The following is a 15,968-nucleotide window of genomic DNA, read 5'->3' on the forward strand; positions in this document are numbered from 1 at the left end:
AGTTTGGCTGAGGAAACTTGTGTAAGGGGGTGGTCTGAGAATTACAGCCTGTACATATGAGATCAAATGCACATATGGTGGTATGCAATGTGTCTGACGTACCACTAGAGGGTGCCAAAGTTCCATAATATTGCACTGTACTTGTCTGCCTTTTCTCCCATAGAGGTCCAGTATATTAGGCTTTACTAGTTTGTTTTAATTTGGCAAAGTTTAATTTGGAAGAGTGAAGTCACTGAGGAAAATTGTGTAAGGGGGTGGTCTGAGAATTATTATTAATTATTATGAATTAAATGCGATATAAATGCAGTCTCATTTGTACATATGAGATCAAATCAACACATGGTGGTATGCAATGTGTCTTACGTACCAGTAGAGGGTGCCAAAGTTCCATAATAGTGCAATATTCCATAATGTTCAAGATTTCCATTGCAGTGTGCTTGGCTGGAGTTTAAATCTTTAGACCACAGAAGTTCTGCATGTCAGCTGGGACAGCTAATCCTTATTCCACAGCTTTGGATCGTTGCTCCAGTTGGTATGCAGTTCTGTGGTCTAGAGGGCTAAACCTCAGGTTAAAAATAAACGACACCGAACTTGACCCGTCATGTTTTACAGCCTGTGTCTGCAGGTATTGCTAATCGATGGATTTAGAAAAGCTCATATTACAATCAAATATACCTGATGAGAACCAAGTTTCAACATGCCTGCCTTTAATTAGGCTAAAGAGGTGTCCCGATAAAGACATGAATATGTACATTAAATATCTATCCTACTGAAATGCAAACATTATGTACTTCTTACTGTATCGACAATTTTAAGCGTACAGAGGTGTATTTTTATATAAATGTATAAAAATGAGTAACATTCCCAGAAAAACCACTTTCCAGCAGACGGGTAAGTGTACTGTCTACATTGTCTACATTTCGTTGGCAGACGCTTTTAACCAAACTGCATACCGAAGATAATTGAAACCACTACAAAACACAGGTGTGGACGGGCCACACAGGATACTTTATACTGGGCTACTAGATTTTTTTTTAAGTTGCAAAAATCCCCCAAAAAACATTTGGTAGTGTAACCAATGTGTGCATGGCTGCATTCACATGCCAACATTGCGGTAAAACGTTTTCACTGGTTTGCGACCGCCGCCTAATGGTTAGCGGTAAAATGGGGCGGAGCTATCAGAGAGTGACGTCCATCCCATATCACAGAGTTCAGTGTAACAGCTAGAGGACCATGGGTTCACTTCCTGTTGTCATGACCCAGCCGGAGTGTGCGTACAGTCTATGGTCACGAGCTTCCGTCTGCATCAAGCCGAGCCGACACGCAGCACAAACGAACCCAAACGTGCGAACGCGGACTGTAGCGATCGTAAGACCCAGATTGGTTCAGATTGATAATTTAACATTTTTTTGGGAACCGCCTGGGCGTGACGATGAGATAAAGCCAACCAGAAGGTAGAACTTGCTTTCGTTTTCATGCATTTATTGTTATTATACCGGTTATCCGAGAGGCCACTGAAACTTTGGGTGTTTCTGTGGGAGAGGCATGCTTGCTGATGTGGGAGAGTAGCGCCAGCGGATGGTTGGAGTAGGCTAGATAAACGCTTACCTAACTTGGCTATTACGTGTTACGAGACAGGGATCGTGCCTTTGGTACGTTGCGAAGTCTTGATCATTCCCAAGAATTAGCTCATCTTTGGGTTAACCTGAATTTTAACTGCCAATATAGCTAACCAACTATGAACGTGCGGCAGCGACAGACTATTGATGATATGGTTACTGGATCAGCGTTAGCCTCCTAGCTACCGCTGACAACCCACTGGGAAGTTGCGAGGGCTGGAAATTGTGATTGTTGCTTTGCTGTCCGTCATGATGTAAGATCTTTCTCGTGATGCACTTTGAATTCATTAATCAATGTAATTGACATGTGTGGAATTTCAGCTTTATGATTTTCTTCATGTGGTTTTTGCAATTTATTTAAAATAATGTAGCTCGTGTCCTGTCATGTAAATAGTTGCTTTTATTCTGCCCACTCTTATGCAGTGAAAATAAATTTTTACTTAACCTTTATTTAACCAGGATATACATATAAAACATGGCACCAAATCTAGTCAGAACAAATGGGATATCTTGATTACCTGAGATTTTAATTAATCAAAATAGATAATTAAATAAATACTGGGAACATGTGTTGCGTGATTGTTTGCGTGTTTGGCACACGGGGAAGAGGGCATTCAGTATAATAATAACCAGATTCTCTTTGTAGGATAAGCGAGCGTTCTGACCGGTTTGTTAACCTGCCTGTGTGGGATTATGGTTAAGGCAGCTCCATTCAGCACAGGCCACTACTGCTGAGGCATGCATGTTCTGCCATTGTGCACAAACACACGCACTCACGCACTCACTCACTCGCACGCTCACTCACGCACGTACGCTCATTCACTCACGCACGCACACTCACGCACGTCGCACGTACTCTCATTCACTCACTCACTCGCACGCTCACTCACGCACGTACGCTCATTCACTCACTCACTCGCACGCACACTCACGCACGTACTCTCATTCACTCACTCACTCACTTGTGCATATTCACTCTCACACACACTCACTCATTCATGCATATTCACTCACACACTCATTCGTGCATATTCAGACACACACACACACACACACACACACACTCACTCATTCATGCACATTCACTCACTCATTCATGCACATTCACTCACACATCATGCACCACTACCCTCCAACTCATCTGATGCACACACTCACACACGCACACTCACTCACTCACTCTCTCATGCACACTCACTCACTCGTGCACATTCACTCGCTGACATACATGCACACATACGCAAACGCACGTGCGCGCACACACACTCACACACGCACACTCACTGAACTCCATGTATTTTCTCTCTCCTGTGTTGTCAGATGTTTGAAGCCTGCGTGAGGGGAGTGGGGAGCAGACCTTCGCTGGAACCATAGTAATCGCTCGCTTTCTGTGTGTGTGAGGCCGTCATGGACGAACACGCCCTCCTGGGCCTCAGCCCCAATGCTGACGCCACCTACAGGCAGAGGGTTAGCAGCGCACTTGTGTTCAAAACCGTCACGGAGATAATGGAAGTTTGTTTTGGCAGTTTGGCACGAAGACTGGGCCATAGCCATAGCCTGGATTGAGTTGCATGTTGCACACTGTGCCCTTTTGAACTTGTTTGCAATTTTTCTAGCGGAGTAACATGCCTCAAAATACAAACGTCAGTCCAGATATTTTTCTCCACGGAACAGTGTGTTTAAAAAAAAAATCACAGTCCTCTATTCTGGTAGTTAATCAGAATGGCCATAAATGTACATCACTGTTGGCTTTTGTAAGTTGCAGTATGAGGGTGTCTGGGCAGCAGATGGTGTGTTAATGGGAATAGCATTTTGAGATTAGACGCTCAGGGCCTCTACACAGCCTTATGTATGTAAGTCAGCTGAACGTGCTTGCTGGACAGTGAGTAGACACACAGCAGTGGGCTGTAGCTTCCTGTGAGAAAGCAGCTGTGAGCTGTTGTTATACGGCACTGTTGAGAGGCCAGGCGTGTGACTCCCAGCATGCTCCTCCCCAGGCGCTGGTGTACTTCGAGCAGCTGAAGGAGTCCCAGGACGGCTGGCAGGTGTGCGCGGAGGCCTTGGTGAAAGGGCTTTACAGGTGAGCTGCCGGAGGGGCCCCCCCAGGGCCCCCAGCCCCCCCGCCCCCCCAAGGGTCCGTTAGACAGCTGCCTCTCTGGCTTCCCACAGCTGAACATTTCGAGCCTCTCTCCCTCCCTCCAGGGTCAGCAGGACCCACAGGTTTCGGGTTGTTTGCATGTCTGCAGGAACGTTTGCATGAAGACACACGTCCTCCGGCGAGGTCACCTGACGTCGCTCTCACCTCGCACAAGCGGTCGCTTGTGGGCGTAATAAAGTTTGTGAATGGGGCACAAGTTACACGTCGGATCTGTAATCTGACTGGTTATCACGCCGTGTTCCCTGTCCTTCCGCTCACTTCGAGACAATAACACATCCGCTTCTCGCCAGATGATGTGTGGCTTTACCCTAAGGCGTGAGAACCAGTCAGATTGAAGATTTGATGTGTTACTTGTCCCCCATTTAAAAACCGTTTCATGCCCACGAACGGCCGGTTGTGGGAGGTGAGATGAGTGCGATGGCAGGTGATCTCACTGGAGGACGTGTGTCTTCACCTTTAATGCTGTGGCTGTGGACGGCCGCGGGACTGAGAAACGGTCCCAGGCAGACCTGTAGTGTGCTGATGTGGTTATGTTGGGACTGGGGTTTTTATTATTTCTATATATGTTGAGGCCTAATCCAGTAACGTCTGATAAATGTCTCCCCTCAGCGAAGACCACGTGAAGTTCTTCTGCTTCCAAGTCCTGGAACATCATATCAAGTTCAGGTGAGGGAAGCGGGGGCGTGTGTGGGAGCGGGTTAAATTAAATGCATGTGCTGTCTCAGTCTCTGTCTCTCTCTCTCCATTCACCGATGTGCAGTTATGGCTGTATGTGGAGAAGACGGTTAAGTTTCTGAATGTGTTTGTGTTGCAGACACGCGGAACTCACTGCAGTCCAGCAGCAGCTAATAAGAGAAACCCTTATGAAATGGCTCCAGTTACAGGTGTGTGTGTGCGCACGTGTGTGTGTTTGTGCACGTGTGTGCGTACCTGTGTGTGTTTGTGCACGTGTGTGCGCACCTGTGGGGGCTGCATCTTGTCTGGGTTTGGTCTAGGGCTTTTAAGTAATATTGCTGCAGCTGGGACTAAATTGCTGCTGCTTATTTAGTCCCAGCATTAATGAAAGTGGTTCTGGGTGATGATAAGCACAGCTGGATACGGTCTGTGTATGTAATTACAGCAGTCCCAGTGGTGTTCCAGGCCTTAACTACAGCATACAGCACAGTAGTGTCCTTTCCCCAAAGCCCCAAACCATCACCAGCCTCTGATCACTCTCCCCTGTGACCCCCCCCCTCGCTCTCTGCCCCTGTAGCTGACCGCCCCGCCGGAGAAGGCCTTCATCCGAAACAAGGCGGCGCAGGTCTTTGCCCTGGCCTTCGTGACCGAGTACCTGACCCAATGGCCCAAGTTCTTCTTCGACGTCCTGTCCGTGATTGGGCTGAACCCCCGGGGGGTGGACCTGTACCTGCGCACACTCATGGCCATCGACGCCGAGGTGGTGGACCGGGACATCCTGCACTCCTCCGAGGCAAGGCCCCGCCCCCCCAGTCCCCAGCGCTCTCACTCTCTCTGATTGGGCAGTCAGGGGCGGTTGTGTCTGTGTTTGATGCTATGATTGGATGCTCACTTATGACTACGATGTCACAGGGCTCATTCCAATCTTTTACTCCATTCCACTTCTGTAATTGACGTGGCTTCAAACTGACGACTGACTGAGCACAGACGTCCCATTTGCCTCATTCGCGTTGCCTCCATTTCTGCAGCATCTCTGTTGGCTTCACATGTGCACGCAGTGAGAGTTTTAGCTTAGCTTTAGCGTAGCTTCTGCGCCAGACGGCTGTTTTCAGCGGTTTTTGCAGTCTGGCACCTCCGTGACCTGACCTCCGCGCCTCCTCTTCTTTCCGGCGGGCTGGGCGCGCCCCACAGGAGTCTCGGCGGAACGCGCTGATAAAGGACGCCATGCGGGAGCAGTGCATCCCCAGCCTGGTGGAGTCCTGGTACCAGATCCTGCAGAGCTTCCAGCAGTCCCACTGCGAGCTCACCTGCCAGTGCCTGGAGGTGGTGGGGGCCTACGTGTCCTGGATCGACCTCAGCCTCATCGCCAATGACAGGTGAGGGGCGGGGCGGGGCGAGGAGGGGAGGGGTGGGGCGGGGCAGCAGGTGTGTGTCTCGCCTGTCAGAAACAGGGTCAGTGGACGCGGGTTGCTGTGGTGACTGTTGCCGTGGTGACGGGCGCTGACCTGTGGGTTTTTTTTTTTAATGTTTTTTTTTCAGGTTTGTGAACCTGCTGCTGAGTCACATGTCTGTGGAGGTCCTGAGGGAGGAGGCCTGCGACTGCCTGTTTGAAATCGTCAACAAGGGGATGGACCCCGTGGACAAGACCAAGCTGGTGGAGTCCCTGTGCCAGGTGCTGCAGAACGCCGGCTTCTTCAACGTGGAGCAGGTATGCAGGCTCGGCTCGGGAACGCCGCGGCGGGTTTGCCCCCCGGAACACGGGGTTTGGGGTTCAGGGACTTACTGAGCCGCTTTTTATGGCGACATTGCAGGAGGAGGACGTGGACTTCCTGGCCAAGTTCTCCAAGCTGGTGAACGGGATGGGCCAGGCCCTGGTGCTGAGCTGGACCAAGCTGGCCAAGGCGGGCGACCCCAAACACAGCCAGGACACGCTGCAGGCCGTGGAGGCCAAGGTGCAGCTGATGCTGCGCCTGCTGTCCCACGAGGACGACGACATCTCCGCCAACGTCGTGGGCTTCTGCTACGACTACCTGCACGTGCTCAAACAGGTGGGCCTGGTGCACCTGCACACTCAGGGGGAGAATACGATGTACTCTCTTCTGTGCAAGTATTACTGTTTCTGTTACTGAATGATATGAAGAGTGAGATTAACAATAGTTTATTTTCCTTCTCGTTCTAGCTTCCAATACTCACAGATCAACAAAAAAGCAACATTGAGGTGAGATTTCTGAAGTGCATCGACCAAGAATTGTTTTTTGTTGTGTATTTACATTGACGTTGCACTAATGCTGATAAATTAACGTGCTCATTCATAATTATTTTAACAGGCAATCATGGTAGCTGTCATGAAAAAGCTGACTTATGATGACGAATACAACTTTGAAAACGAGGTAATGTTCTGCATCGAACTACATGTTTATGGAGTCCTTTTGAATGTAGAATCTCTGTCACATGACATAAATGTAATTGGAGTTGACCTGTGACCTCTGTCGCTCTGTCCGTCTGTCGCTCTGTCCAGGGGGAGCACGAGGCCATGTTTGTTGAGTACAGGAAGCAGCTGAAGCTGCTGCTCGACCGTCTGGCCCAGGTGTCTCCAGAGCTGCTGCTGGAAGCTGTTCGCCGGGTCTTTACCTCGACCATGCAGTACGGTCCTTATAACTCCCCTTACTGACTCTTTAGGGTCCCTATAACTCCCCTTACTGACTCTTTAGGGTCCCTATAACTCCCCTTACTGACTCTTTAGGGTCCCTATAACTCCCCTTACTGACTCTTTAGGGTCCCTATAACTCCCCTTACTGACTCTTTAGGGTCCTTATAACTCCCCTTACTGACTCTTTAGGGTCCCTATAACTCCCCTTACTGACTCTTTAGGGTCCCTATAACTCCCCTTACTGACTCTTTAGGGTCCCTATAACTCCCCTTACTGACTCTTTAGGGTCTCTATAACTCCCCTTACTGACTCTTTAGGGTTCCTGTAACTCCCCTTACTGACTCTTTAGGGTCCCTATAACTCCCCTTATTGACTCTTTAGGGTCCCTATAACTCCCCTTACTGACTCTTTAGGTCCTATAACTCCCTTACTGACTCTTTAGGGTCCCTATAACTCCCCTTACTGACTCTTTAGGGTCCTTATAACTCCCCTTACTGACTCTTTAGGGTCCTTATAACTCCCCTTACTGACTCTTTAGGGTCCCTATAACTCCCCTTACTGACTCTTTAGGGTCCCTATGACTCCCCTTACTGACTCTTTAGGGTCCTTATAACTCCCCTTACTGATTCTTTAGGGTCCCTATAACTCCCCTTATTGACTCTTTAGGGTCCTTATAACTCCCCTTACTGACTCTTTAGGGTCCCTATAACTCCCCTTATTGACTCTTTGGGGTCCCTATGACTCCCCTTTCTGATGCGGTACGGTCCCTATAACTCCCCTTACCGTGTGTGTGTGTCTCTCTGCTCAGACGCTGGCAGGCCGCGCCCTTCATGGAGGTGGAGGTGGCGATCCGGCTGCTGTACATGCTGGGCGAGGCGCTGCCCGCCTCCCAGGGGGCGCACTTCACCGGGGACGTGGCCAAGGCCAGCGCCCTGCAGGACATGATGCGCACGGTGGGTCCCGCTGGGGTCCCCCTGGGGTACCGCTGGGGTTTTAGGGGTGCGTACTGAGGCCTTGCGCAGTGTCTGACGCGCTGGATGCTCTCTCTCTCTCTCTCTCTTTCTGCAGCTGGTCACCTGTGGGGTGAGTGAGTACCAGCACACCTCCGTGACGCTGGAGTTCTTCGAGACGGTGGTGCGCTACGACAAGTTCTTCATCGTGGAGCCCCACCACATCCCCCCGGTCCTGGTGAGCTCCCCTCTGGCCGTGGCCAATCAGCACAGTCTCATCCTACCTGGGTGGGAAACTAGCGCAAAAATATGTTCTCGTGAATGGCTCCACCCATTTTGGGTTTTTTGGAAGCCTCGCCCTCCCGGTGTGACCATGGTGTTCCTTTCCCACAGATGGCTTTCCTGGATCACCGGGGCGTGCGGAACGACAGCCCCAAAGTGCGGAGCCGGGTGGCCTACCTCCTCTCCAGATACATCAAGACCCTGCAGTAAGTCCAGAGGCCAGAGGCTCTGACCGAGAGCAGCCTCGACGACCAACTGTCAGTCCACTGGCTGAGTGTGTGTGCACGCGTGCGTGTGTGTGTGTGTGTGTGTGTGTGTGTGTGTGTGCATGTGTATGTTGTGTGTGTGTGTGAGTGTGCGTGTGTGAGTGTATATGCGTGTGTAAACTGAATGCGGCTCTGTGCTTTGTGTCTGCAGTAAGCACATGAACGCCTACATCGAGGACATCCTGAACAGGATCCAGGACCTGCTGGAGCTCTCGCCCCCGGTACTCTTCTGAGCGACGTCCGTTACCCCGCCTGCTTTTAACTGTGAACGCTTAGCAACCGTAAAACAACCAGGAAATCAGTACAGTTCTCTGAGGCTCTCTCAGTCCTTTTGGGTGCTGTGTTGGTGAAGTGTTGCCATAATTCTTGTCAAAGCAGGGCCCTTAAAATGAGGGCCCTTGGTTCTTGAGGGCCCTTGAGGGCCCATTAGGAACAGTGTAGAGCCTTCGTAAGTGGGTGCAGTGTGCTAAACACGCCCCCTGTTCCCCCCCCCCCTCAGGAGAACGGCTACCTGACGCTGCTGACCAGCGACGACCAGCTGTTTGTGTTCGAGACGGCGGGCGTGCTGATCGTGAACGGCGAGTGTGCGGCGGACAGGAAGCAGGCGCTGATGCGCAGCCTGCTGGCGCCGCTGATGGAGCGCTTCCGCCTGCTGCTGGGCAAGCTGCTGCAGGAGCGGGACGAGGAGCGTCAGGCCGCGCTCGCCGACTGCCTCAACCACGCCGTGGGGTTCGCCAGGTACGCCCCGCCCCGCCCCGCCCCGCCCCGCCCGATTCCCACCGCCCCTCACGCCGTCTGTGTGTGTGTGAGACGCTGGAGAGACCTCTACTGGGCTGATACTGTCCCTGTATCAGAGCGGCTGCCATGCAATTAAGATTTTGTTATTAAGCTTTACATTAGTACGTTACAGTATATACATCTGACCATTAGCATATTACACAGTGGTATTGGCATCGTAACCATGTTTTATTATATTATTACTGTGTTGCATTATGCATTATTGCCGTATTCCATGTTGAATTACTGTCATGTTGTATTATTAGCATTTTGCATGTAGCATTATTAGCCTGGTGCGTTATTAGCATGGTGCGTTATTAGCCTGGTGCATTATTGCATGCATAGTGACCTCATCACCCCGCTTGTTCCAGCCGCACCAGCAAGGCCTTCAGCAACAAGCAGACGGTGAAGCAGTGCGGCTGCTCGGAGGTGTACCGCGACTGCCTGGAGACCTTCCTGCCCGCGCTGAGCTGCCCCGTCCAGCGGGAGGTGCTGCGGAGCGGCGTGCGCACCTTCCTGCACCGCATGATCATCTGCCTGGAGGAGGAGGTGCTGCCCTTCATCCCCGCCGCCTCCGAGCGCATGCTGAAGGACTGCGAGGCCAAGGACCTGCAGGAGTTCATCCCCCTCATCAACCAGATCACCACCAAGTTCAAGGTAGGGTCCCCTCAAACTGCATCACCACCATGTGCAACTTGGGGTCCCCTTAAACTGTAGTTCCTGGTCAGATAAATTGACACAGGTTTATGAATCATTTCATCATGTTTGCTAGCAAATCTCATCACTTACACGTGAGAGTGTTCAGGGTTCCGCTCCAGACCCTTGACTGCATTGATTGAGCTGTAGCACAGGAAGTGACATCACGCCCCCCTTCCTCCCCGCTCTGTGCCTGCAGGGCCAGGTGTCTCCGTTCCTGCAGCAGGTGTTCATGCCGCTGGTGCAGGCCATCTTCCAGGTGCTGGCCCGGCCGGCCGAGGAGAACGACCAGACGGCCGCCATGGAGAAGCAGATGCTGAGGAGGAGCTACTTCGCCTTCCTGCAGACTGTCGCCGGCAGCAGCATGCACGAGGTCATAGCCAATCAGGGTACGCCAGCACCGCGCGTGCACCAGGTCATAGCCAATCAGGGTACGGCAGCACCACGTGTGCACCAGGTCATAACCAATCAGGGTACGCCAGCACCACGCGTGCACGAGGTCATAGCCAATCAGGGTACGCCAGCACCGCGTGTGCACCAAGTCATAGCCAATCAGGGTACGGCAGCACCACGTGTGCACCAGATCATAGCCAATCGGTATGGCAGCAGCACCACGTGTGTGATGTCATAGCCAATCGGCACAGCAGCAGTGTGGAAATGGGGTGGTATGTAAGGAGCCGCCGTCTCTCCTCAGGGCCGGAGAACGTGGAGCAGGTCCTCTTCACCGTCATCCAGGGAGCCGTAGACTTCCCCGACCCCATCGCGCAGAAGACCTGCTTCGCCATCCTGTCCAAACTGGTGGAGCTCTGGGGTGAGTCTTAACGTGTGGGTCTCCGAGGCCCCTTCTGTGTTCAGGATTACAGGTTGTACAGACGGGTTCATAGAATTAGCAGTAGAGAATTGTTGTTATAGTAATTCCTTCATTAAAACTATTTAAAGTTTGCATGCTTATGTCACTGAGTGAATAATAGCCTCTAGCACATGTGGGGACATGGCATGAACATTCAGAAAACTATTGAGGGTGTTTTAACCGATCGCTTCCTCAGAGCCCTGAGATGATTAAATATTACAGTAATGGAAACGAAGATGGAATTTTAGGGTCGGTCTTTTTGTTTCCCTGCAGGTGGTAAAGACGGTTTGGTCGGGTTCCCCGACTTCATCTACAAACACATTGTCCCAGCATGCTTTGTGGCCCCGCTCAAGCCAACTTTTGACCTATCAGATGGCCAGACCATCCTGGTATGATTCCGAAGGGCAAAAATCGCAAGTCATTCTATCACCTGTCTTGTCATAAGCCATGCAAAGTAACCTGATGCGTCTGCTTTCCAGACTCTGTCGGAGTGCGCCCTCACTCTGAAAATGATCCATTTGAAAAGGGTAAGGGTTCAGTATGGTCAAAGTCATGTCATTCTCTTATTTCATCATTTTTGGCAAATCAGTTGATTGACGTTTCATTATATTTTATTCTCCATATTAAGTCCGTAGAAACTGTTTGCGTTAAAATTTCAACTGTTTAACCTAAAGATATCGCTTCACCCAAATCAACTATGCACAGACTTAATTGCGGACACTACAAACTTTTGTTACCAGATCAACAGAACATTAACATTCAGTGGACACAATATTGGTGGAACACTATGACTCCTAAATAATGACAGGTGTGTGTGGTGTAACAGGTGTGTGTTTAAGGTGTCTTATCTTCACACAGGAGGCAGAGTTCATTCAGTATCTGCAGCAGGAGTACCTACCTTCACTACAGGTCTCACCGGACATCGTACAGGTACATAATTACCCTTTACCAATACTCCTAAATGGAAAAAGGTGCATGGGTCACGCCAAGGGATTTCATTTAACATTTTTGGTTACTTTTTCCCCCTGTTTTTATAGGAACTATGTCAAGTGCTTCAGCAACCAGATCCCAAGGTTTTCAAAAATTATATCAAGGTAACGTGGAGAGTCGAGCACAATGTTACAACTGGCTTATTTGAGATTTCTCAGATTGTGGCGTCTAATAGAGGCTTCCCTTGTCTTCCTTCGTGCACAGGCGTTCTTTCAGCGAGCCAAAATGTGAAACAGGAAGTGGAGCAGAGCAGGACAGAGGATCGAGGTGACTGGTCGTCGTCGGCGCCGTACAAAAACAACGACAACAAGGCTTAGCATAGGAGCTGCTATTGCACTTAAAAAAAACATTGCATAACAAAGCCGTCCTGTGTGGGGGGGGTGGGGGGAGGAATGTGCGGAAATGCGTGGAAAGGGTGCAGACAAGGTCACATAGTAATGGGTGGGGCCACTGCTCCCCTGAACCCACGCCCCCTCTGGCCCTGTCCAATCAGACGAGTGCACGGTTAAGGCAACCTCGTCAAAGCTACCTAGGGGTTGGGAGGTTTAGCATTCTTTTACCCCCTCTGTGAGACAGGACGTGAAGCAGAGGATTATGGGGAAATGGTCGAGGAATAAACGAAAGCAAGCCCAGAGGCCGTTTTCCAATTGAATGGTTTTCCATATCATTTACTTTTTTTCAGTTAAATGAAGATAGAGAGAGTCCTTTTGAACGTTTAAAGCTTTATTATTTTTGTTAGGAGCGCTTGAAATTTTGAAGTTTGTTCATCACCTAAATCTAGGTGTAGAGATTGCTTTCCAAATCAACCTTGCAGATTTGTATTGTAAGGAATTATTTTAGTGCTGAACTGATTTCATGTTGTGGAAAAAGGGCAGTTGAGTTACGTTGAGTTAGGCTGGAATGACAGGGTAAGTGCTTGTGGTCGTGAAGGTTTGCAGTGGTGTCTTTTGTATGTATCAGGTTAATCCCTTCCAACCTCAGACACTACAGGTTAAGAATACTCACCTGTTTGGCCCGAATAAACGAATAAACTGACTCATTTAATTTGGATGCATACAGCCGTACGCTGTTTCATTTTGTGGGTACTAAACTGGTTGGATTTCATTCGGGAACTGCGATCGATTGACATTTAATGGAGCCAGAATTAAAAGGAAGCCATTGATTATTTTACGATGTTGCGGTCTGAGTTGCAGATGGGAACACAAAAAAGACTTAGAAACTATGCGGTTAAATATTTTATAATCCTATTCCTGAACTGGCTTTTTAAAGTACAGCCAATCAAACCAAGACGACATGCGACTTCAGAGTAACATTCCGATTACTTGCTACATTAACATTTTGTAAATACTGATTATAGTAACATAACCATCACATCGTGGGTAGCTCATCGACCCCATGTAGCGTGAATGGATAAATTAGTTAATTGGCAGTCAATTGACGAAAAAAAAACTCTTACTTTGTTTCTATCATATAATCACTTGACTTGTATCAAATCATTGAAATAAAATTCATGTTATTGCGTCAGTTACAGGGAGTTGATGATGATGCGTTACGCTTCAGCCATTTTGGACTTTGTGAAGCTTAACTTTCCCCACAATCATATTTAAAAAAGCCCTTTATATCCATGGATATATATATCCCTCTGAATATGATAACAAGGCAGAAGACCTCAGATATGAGGTGTAGGATGTTTTATATCCCGAGCTGGAATAGTTCCACTTAATACTCACAATCCCGGTTTTTTTTTACTATTAGAGATAAACCTCTAAAATTTCAATATAAAAGTACGGCTCTGATTTTCAACATGTCCGCATAGATATTTTGGGACACAGTGCCTGTTTGGGTGCAGGTTTTAGTTTTAGCCCGGCACTACGACACCCGATTCAACTAATAAACTCGTGGTCATTTGTTGATAAACTAATCATGGTCGTCAGCCAAGACCTTTAAGTGGAATCGGGTGTCTTAGTGTTGGGATAATACAAAAACCTGTACCCACACCGGCCCTTTTCAGATATAGACCGACCACCCCAGGTGCAGATGGATCCTTCCTGGGATAAGTACGAGCCTTTATACACACTAAGCTCGGGATCAGTATTGAGGTTGAGTGGGGTGACCCAGCTGTTCCCATAGCCGGCATATTCTTAGGCACTTGACCTGCATAGATGCAGCAGACAGCGGTGCGTTTTCGGGGTCACTTTTGGGGTGAAATTGCTAATGACGTTTTTATGCAAGCACTGTATATTAATAATTAGTAACTAATGTTAAGAACAGAGTATTAGCTGCTCGTTAGCCCTCGTTTCCCATCATTCCCTGTCCAGACCACTAGCCAATGTCCTGCTTGAGCTGTTGCTCCCGGTGAAATCAAAGAGGCCTTTAACTGGATTGGTTTTTAACCCGTTTGTTTATAATGCGTAGCAGGGACGAAAATGTGCCATTTTGTGTGTTACATTTGTAAAAGACGTTTCAAACTATTATAGTGCTAACAGCTTGTTTGATTAGAGGCCAGGCTTAATTTCCTGAAGGCCTGGTCTGTTTATCTTTCAGGCGAGTATTTACATTTCAGTGTAATATCAATACCACCGAGCTAAAAACTGGTGATTTGATTTGCGTACAGAAGCTGTAATTAAACGTGTATATTTAATAAGGCCCACTGTTTAGTATGAAATGGTGACAGAAGGAAACCTATTTTTTCAACTTGGGTCTGCTCGAAATGAATTATTTTATTGAGATTCCCAGTGCTGGTCTTAACGACTTGTTGAAGACCGCTGACCTTAGAATTTGTGATGGGCAGGAGGGGCTGTCTGCTGTCCATTGAAATGTATGAACCAATTGGAAGACGAAACTCTTTGTAGAGGGAAAAAAAAATTACTTGTTCATATCAGTAGTAGTCGATAATGAACAGAGGTTCTATTTTGTAGTCCAATAAGACTCTCTCCCATGCCTGCTTGTAATTTACTCACTGTACTGTCAATTCAATTGTGCTAACTCGGGCATTCTCTCCACTACAGTCCTGCATTTCAATATAGATTTTTTTTGTCCTTTTTCCTCATATATGAATTGCTGCCCTTGGACTTATACGAGCTTCCGTATATGAACTGGAACTCAGTCACTGAGACAATCCGACTGTAACGCCGCTGCAACCAATCAGATTATAATCTGGTCCAATCTCAGCCAATTAAGGGCCGGCTCGGGGCCCAGACAGAATTCCGCATTCTCAGGATTCAAAATGAATCCCCCAACAGGTCAGCTGGAGGGGAAGAACCTGAGAACTGTAGTGCCGGAAACGCACGTGTCACGCGTGCGTCAAGTCCAATACACAGCGGTCACGCACGCATCTTGAAATGGAGAAACACTGTAAAACACTTCATACTGTACTGAACGCGTCAGCCGGTTCAATCCGGTTCGACCGCGGTGCGTTAACACAAACCCGGGGACACTCGGTGAAATCCAATAAAACTGTCCGCTGCCCGCGTTACTGCTGCAGAACCTTTCCCGCGCGACACCGAGGCGGATGCACGCAGCCACGGGAGGCGCTGTACCAAAAGAAATGTCGTTTTGTGTCGATTTCCTGCTTGTGTTCATCCTGTTTTCACCTGTTTAACACACCCAGAGAGAAGGAGAAGCGCGTTTCTGTCCGTCACACACTATAATGCATGCACAGACAGCTACCGCACTACGTGCCATGAGCGTTCAGTCATTAATATTTCCTCTGAAATCTATTGTGATGTCTTAACATTGTGAGAACTTTTCATGCTCAATGTTGTTAATAATTTTTGAGATGTGAGGAAGGGGGGAACTTAGTGTGCTAGACAGTACGTTTCCATTACCAATAAAGTATTTACAAATGAGCTACCTCACCAGTGTTGTGTACTCCTTTGCAAAAGAATCCCGCAAAGTAGTTCTCCATTGAGAACGGTTCCTAGCAACTTAAGGCTCTCTTCCCAAAACCCCTAAGGACTTGTTGGCATTTTTTGCAGTCCAACTATAACACAACGTCCAGGGGAATGCATAGATTAGCCAATCAGGGGACAAAAGAAATTCAGCGTTTGCACTGA

General features: G+C 48.7%; 1 protein-coding gene across 2 annotated transcripts; it reads left to right on the forward strand.

Moving 5' to 3' along the window:
• Positions 1 to 1,260: 1,260 nt before the first annotated feature.
• Positions 1,261 to 15,761, forward strand: xpot (exportin, tRNA (nuclear export receptor for tRNAs)). Of its 2 annotated transcripts, XM_064318703.1 has the most exons (26): positions 1,261 to 1,454; positions 2,266 to 2,355; positions 2,940 to 3,086; positions 3,617 to 3,699; positions 4,387 to 4,443; positions 4,592 to 4,661; positions 5,030 to 5,245; positions 5,644 to 5,828; positions 5,992 to 6,160; positions 6,264 to 6,500; positions 6,632 to 6,670; positions 6,780 to 6,842; positions 6,971 to 7,095; positions 7,911 to 8,055; positions 8,171 to 8,290; positions 8,446 to 8,540; positions 8,752 to 8,821; positions 9,100 to 9,338; positions 9,749 to 10,034; positions 10,273 to 10,462; positions 10,768 to 10,884; positions 11,197 to 11,312; positions 11,403 to 11,450; positions 11,782 to 11,853; positions 11,961 to 12,017; positions 12,118 to 15,761. In XM_064318703.1, exons 3-26 carry the CDS (start codon positions 3,027 to 3,029, stop codon positions 12,142 to 12,144), a joined length of 2,886 nt encoding a protein of 961 aa, XP_064174773.1. In that variant the 5' UTR covers positions 1,261 to 1,454; positions 2,266 to 2,355; positions 2,940 to 3,026; the 3' UTR covers positions 12,145 to 15,761. The 2 variants fall into 2 exon arrangements, with proteins under 2 accessions (XP_064174773.1, XP_064174772.1); XM_064318702.1 differs by lacking the exon at positions 2,266 to 2,355.
• The last annotated feature ends 207 nt before the right edge of the window (positions 15,762 to 15,968 follow it).

This window comes from Anguilla rostrata, chromosome 19 (assembly GCF_018555375.3).
Source record: "Anguilla rostrata isolate EN2019 chromosome 19, ASM1855537v3, whole genome shotgun sequence".
Taxonomy (NCBI): domain Eukaryota; kingdom Metazoa; phylum Chordata; class Actinopteri; order Anguilliformes; family Anguillidae; genus Anguilla; species Anguilla rostrata.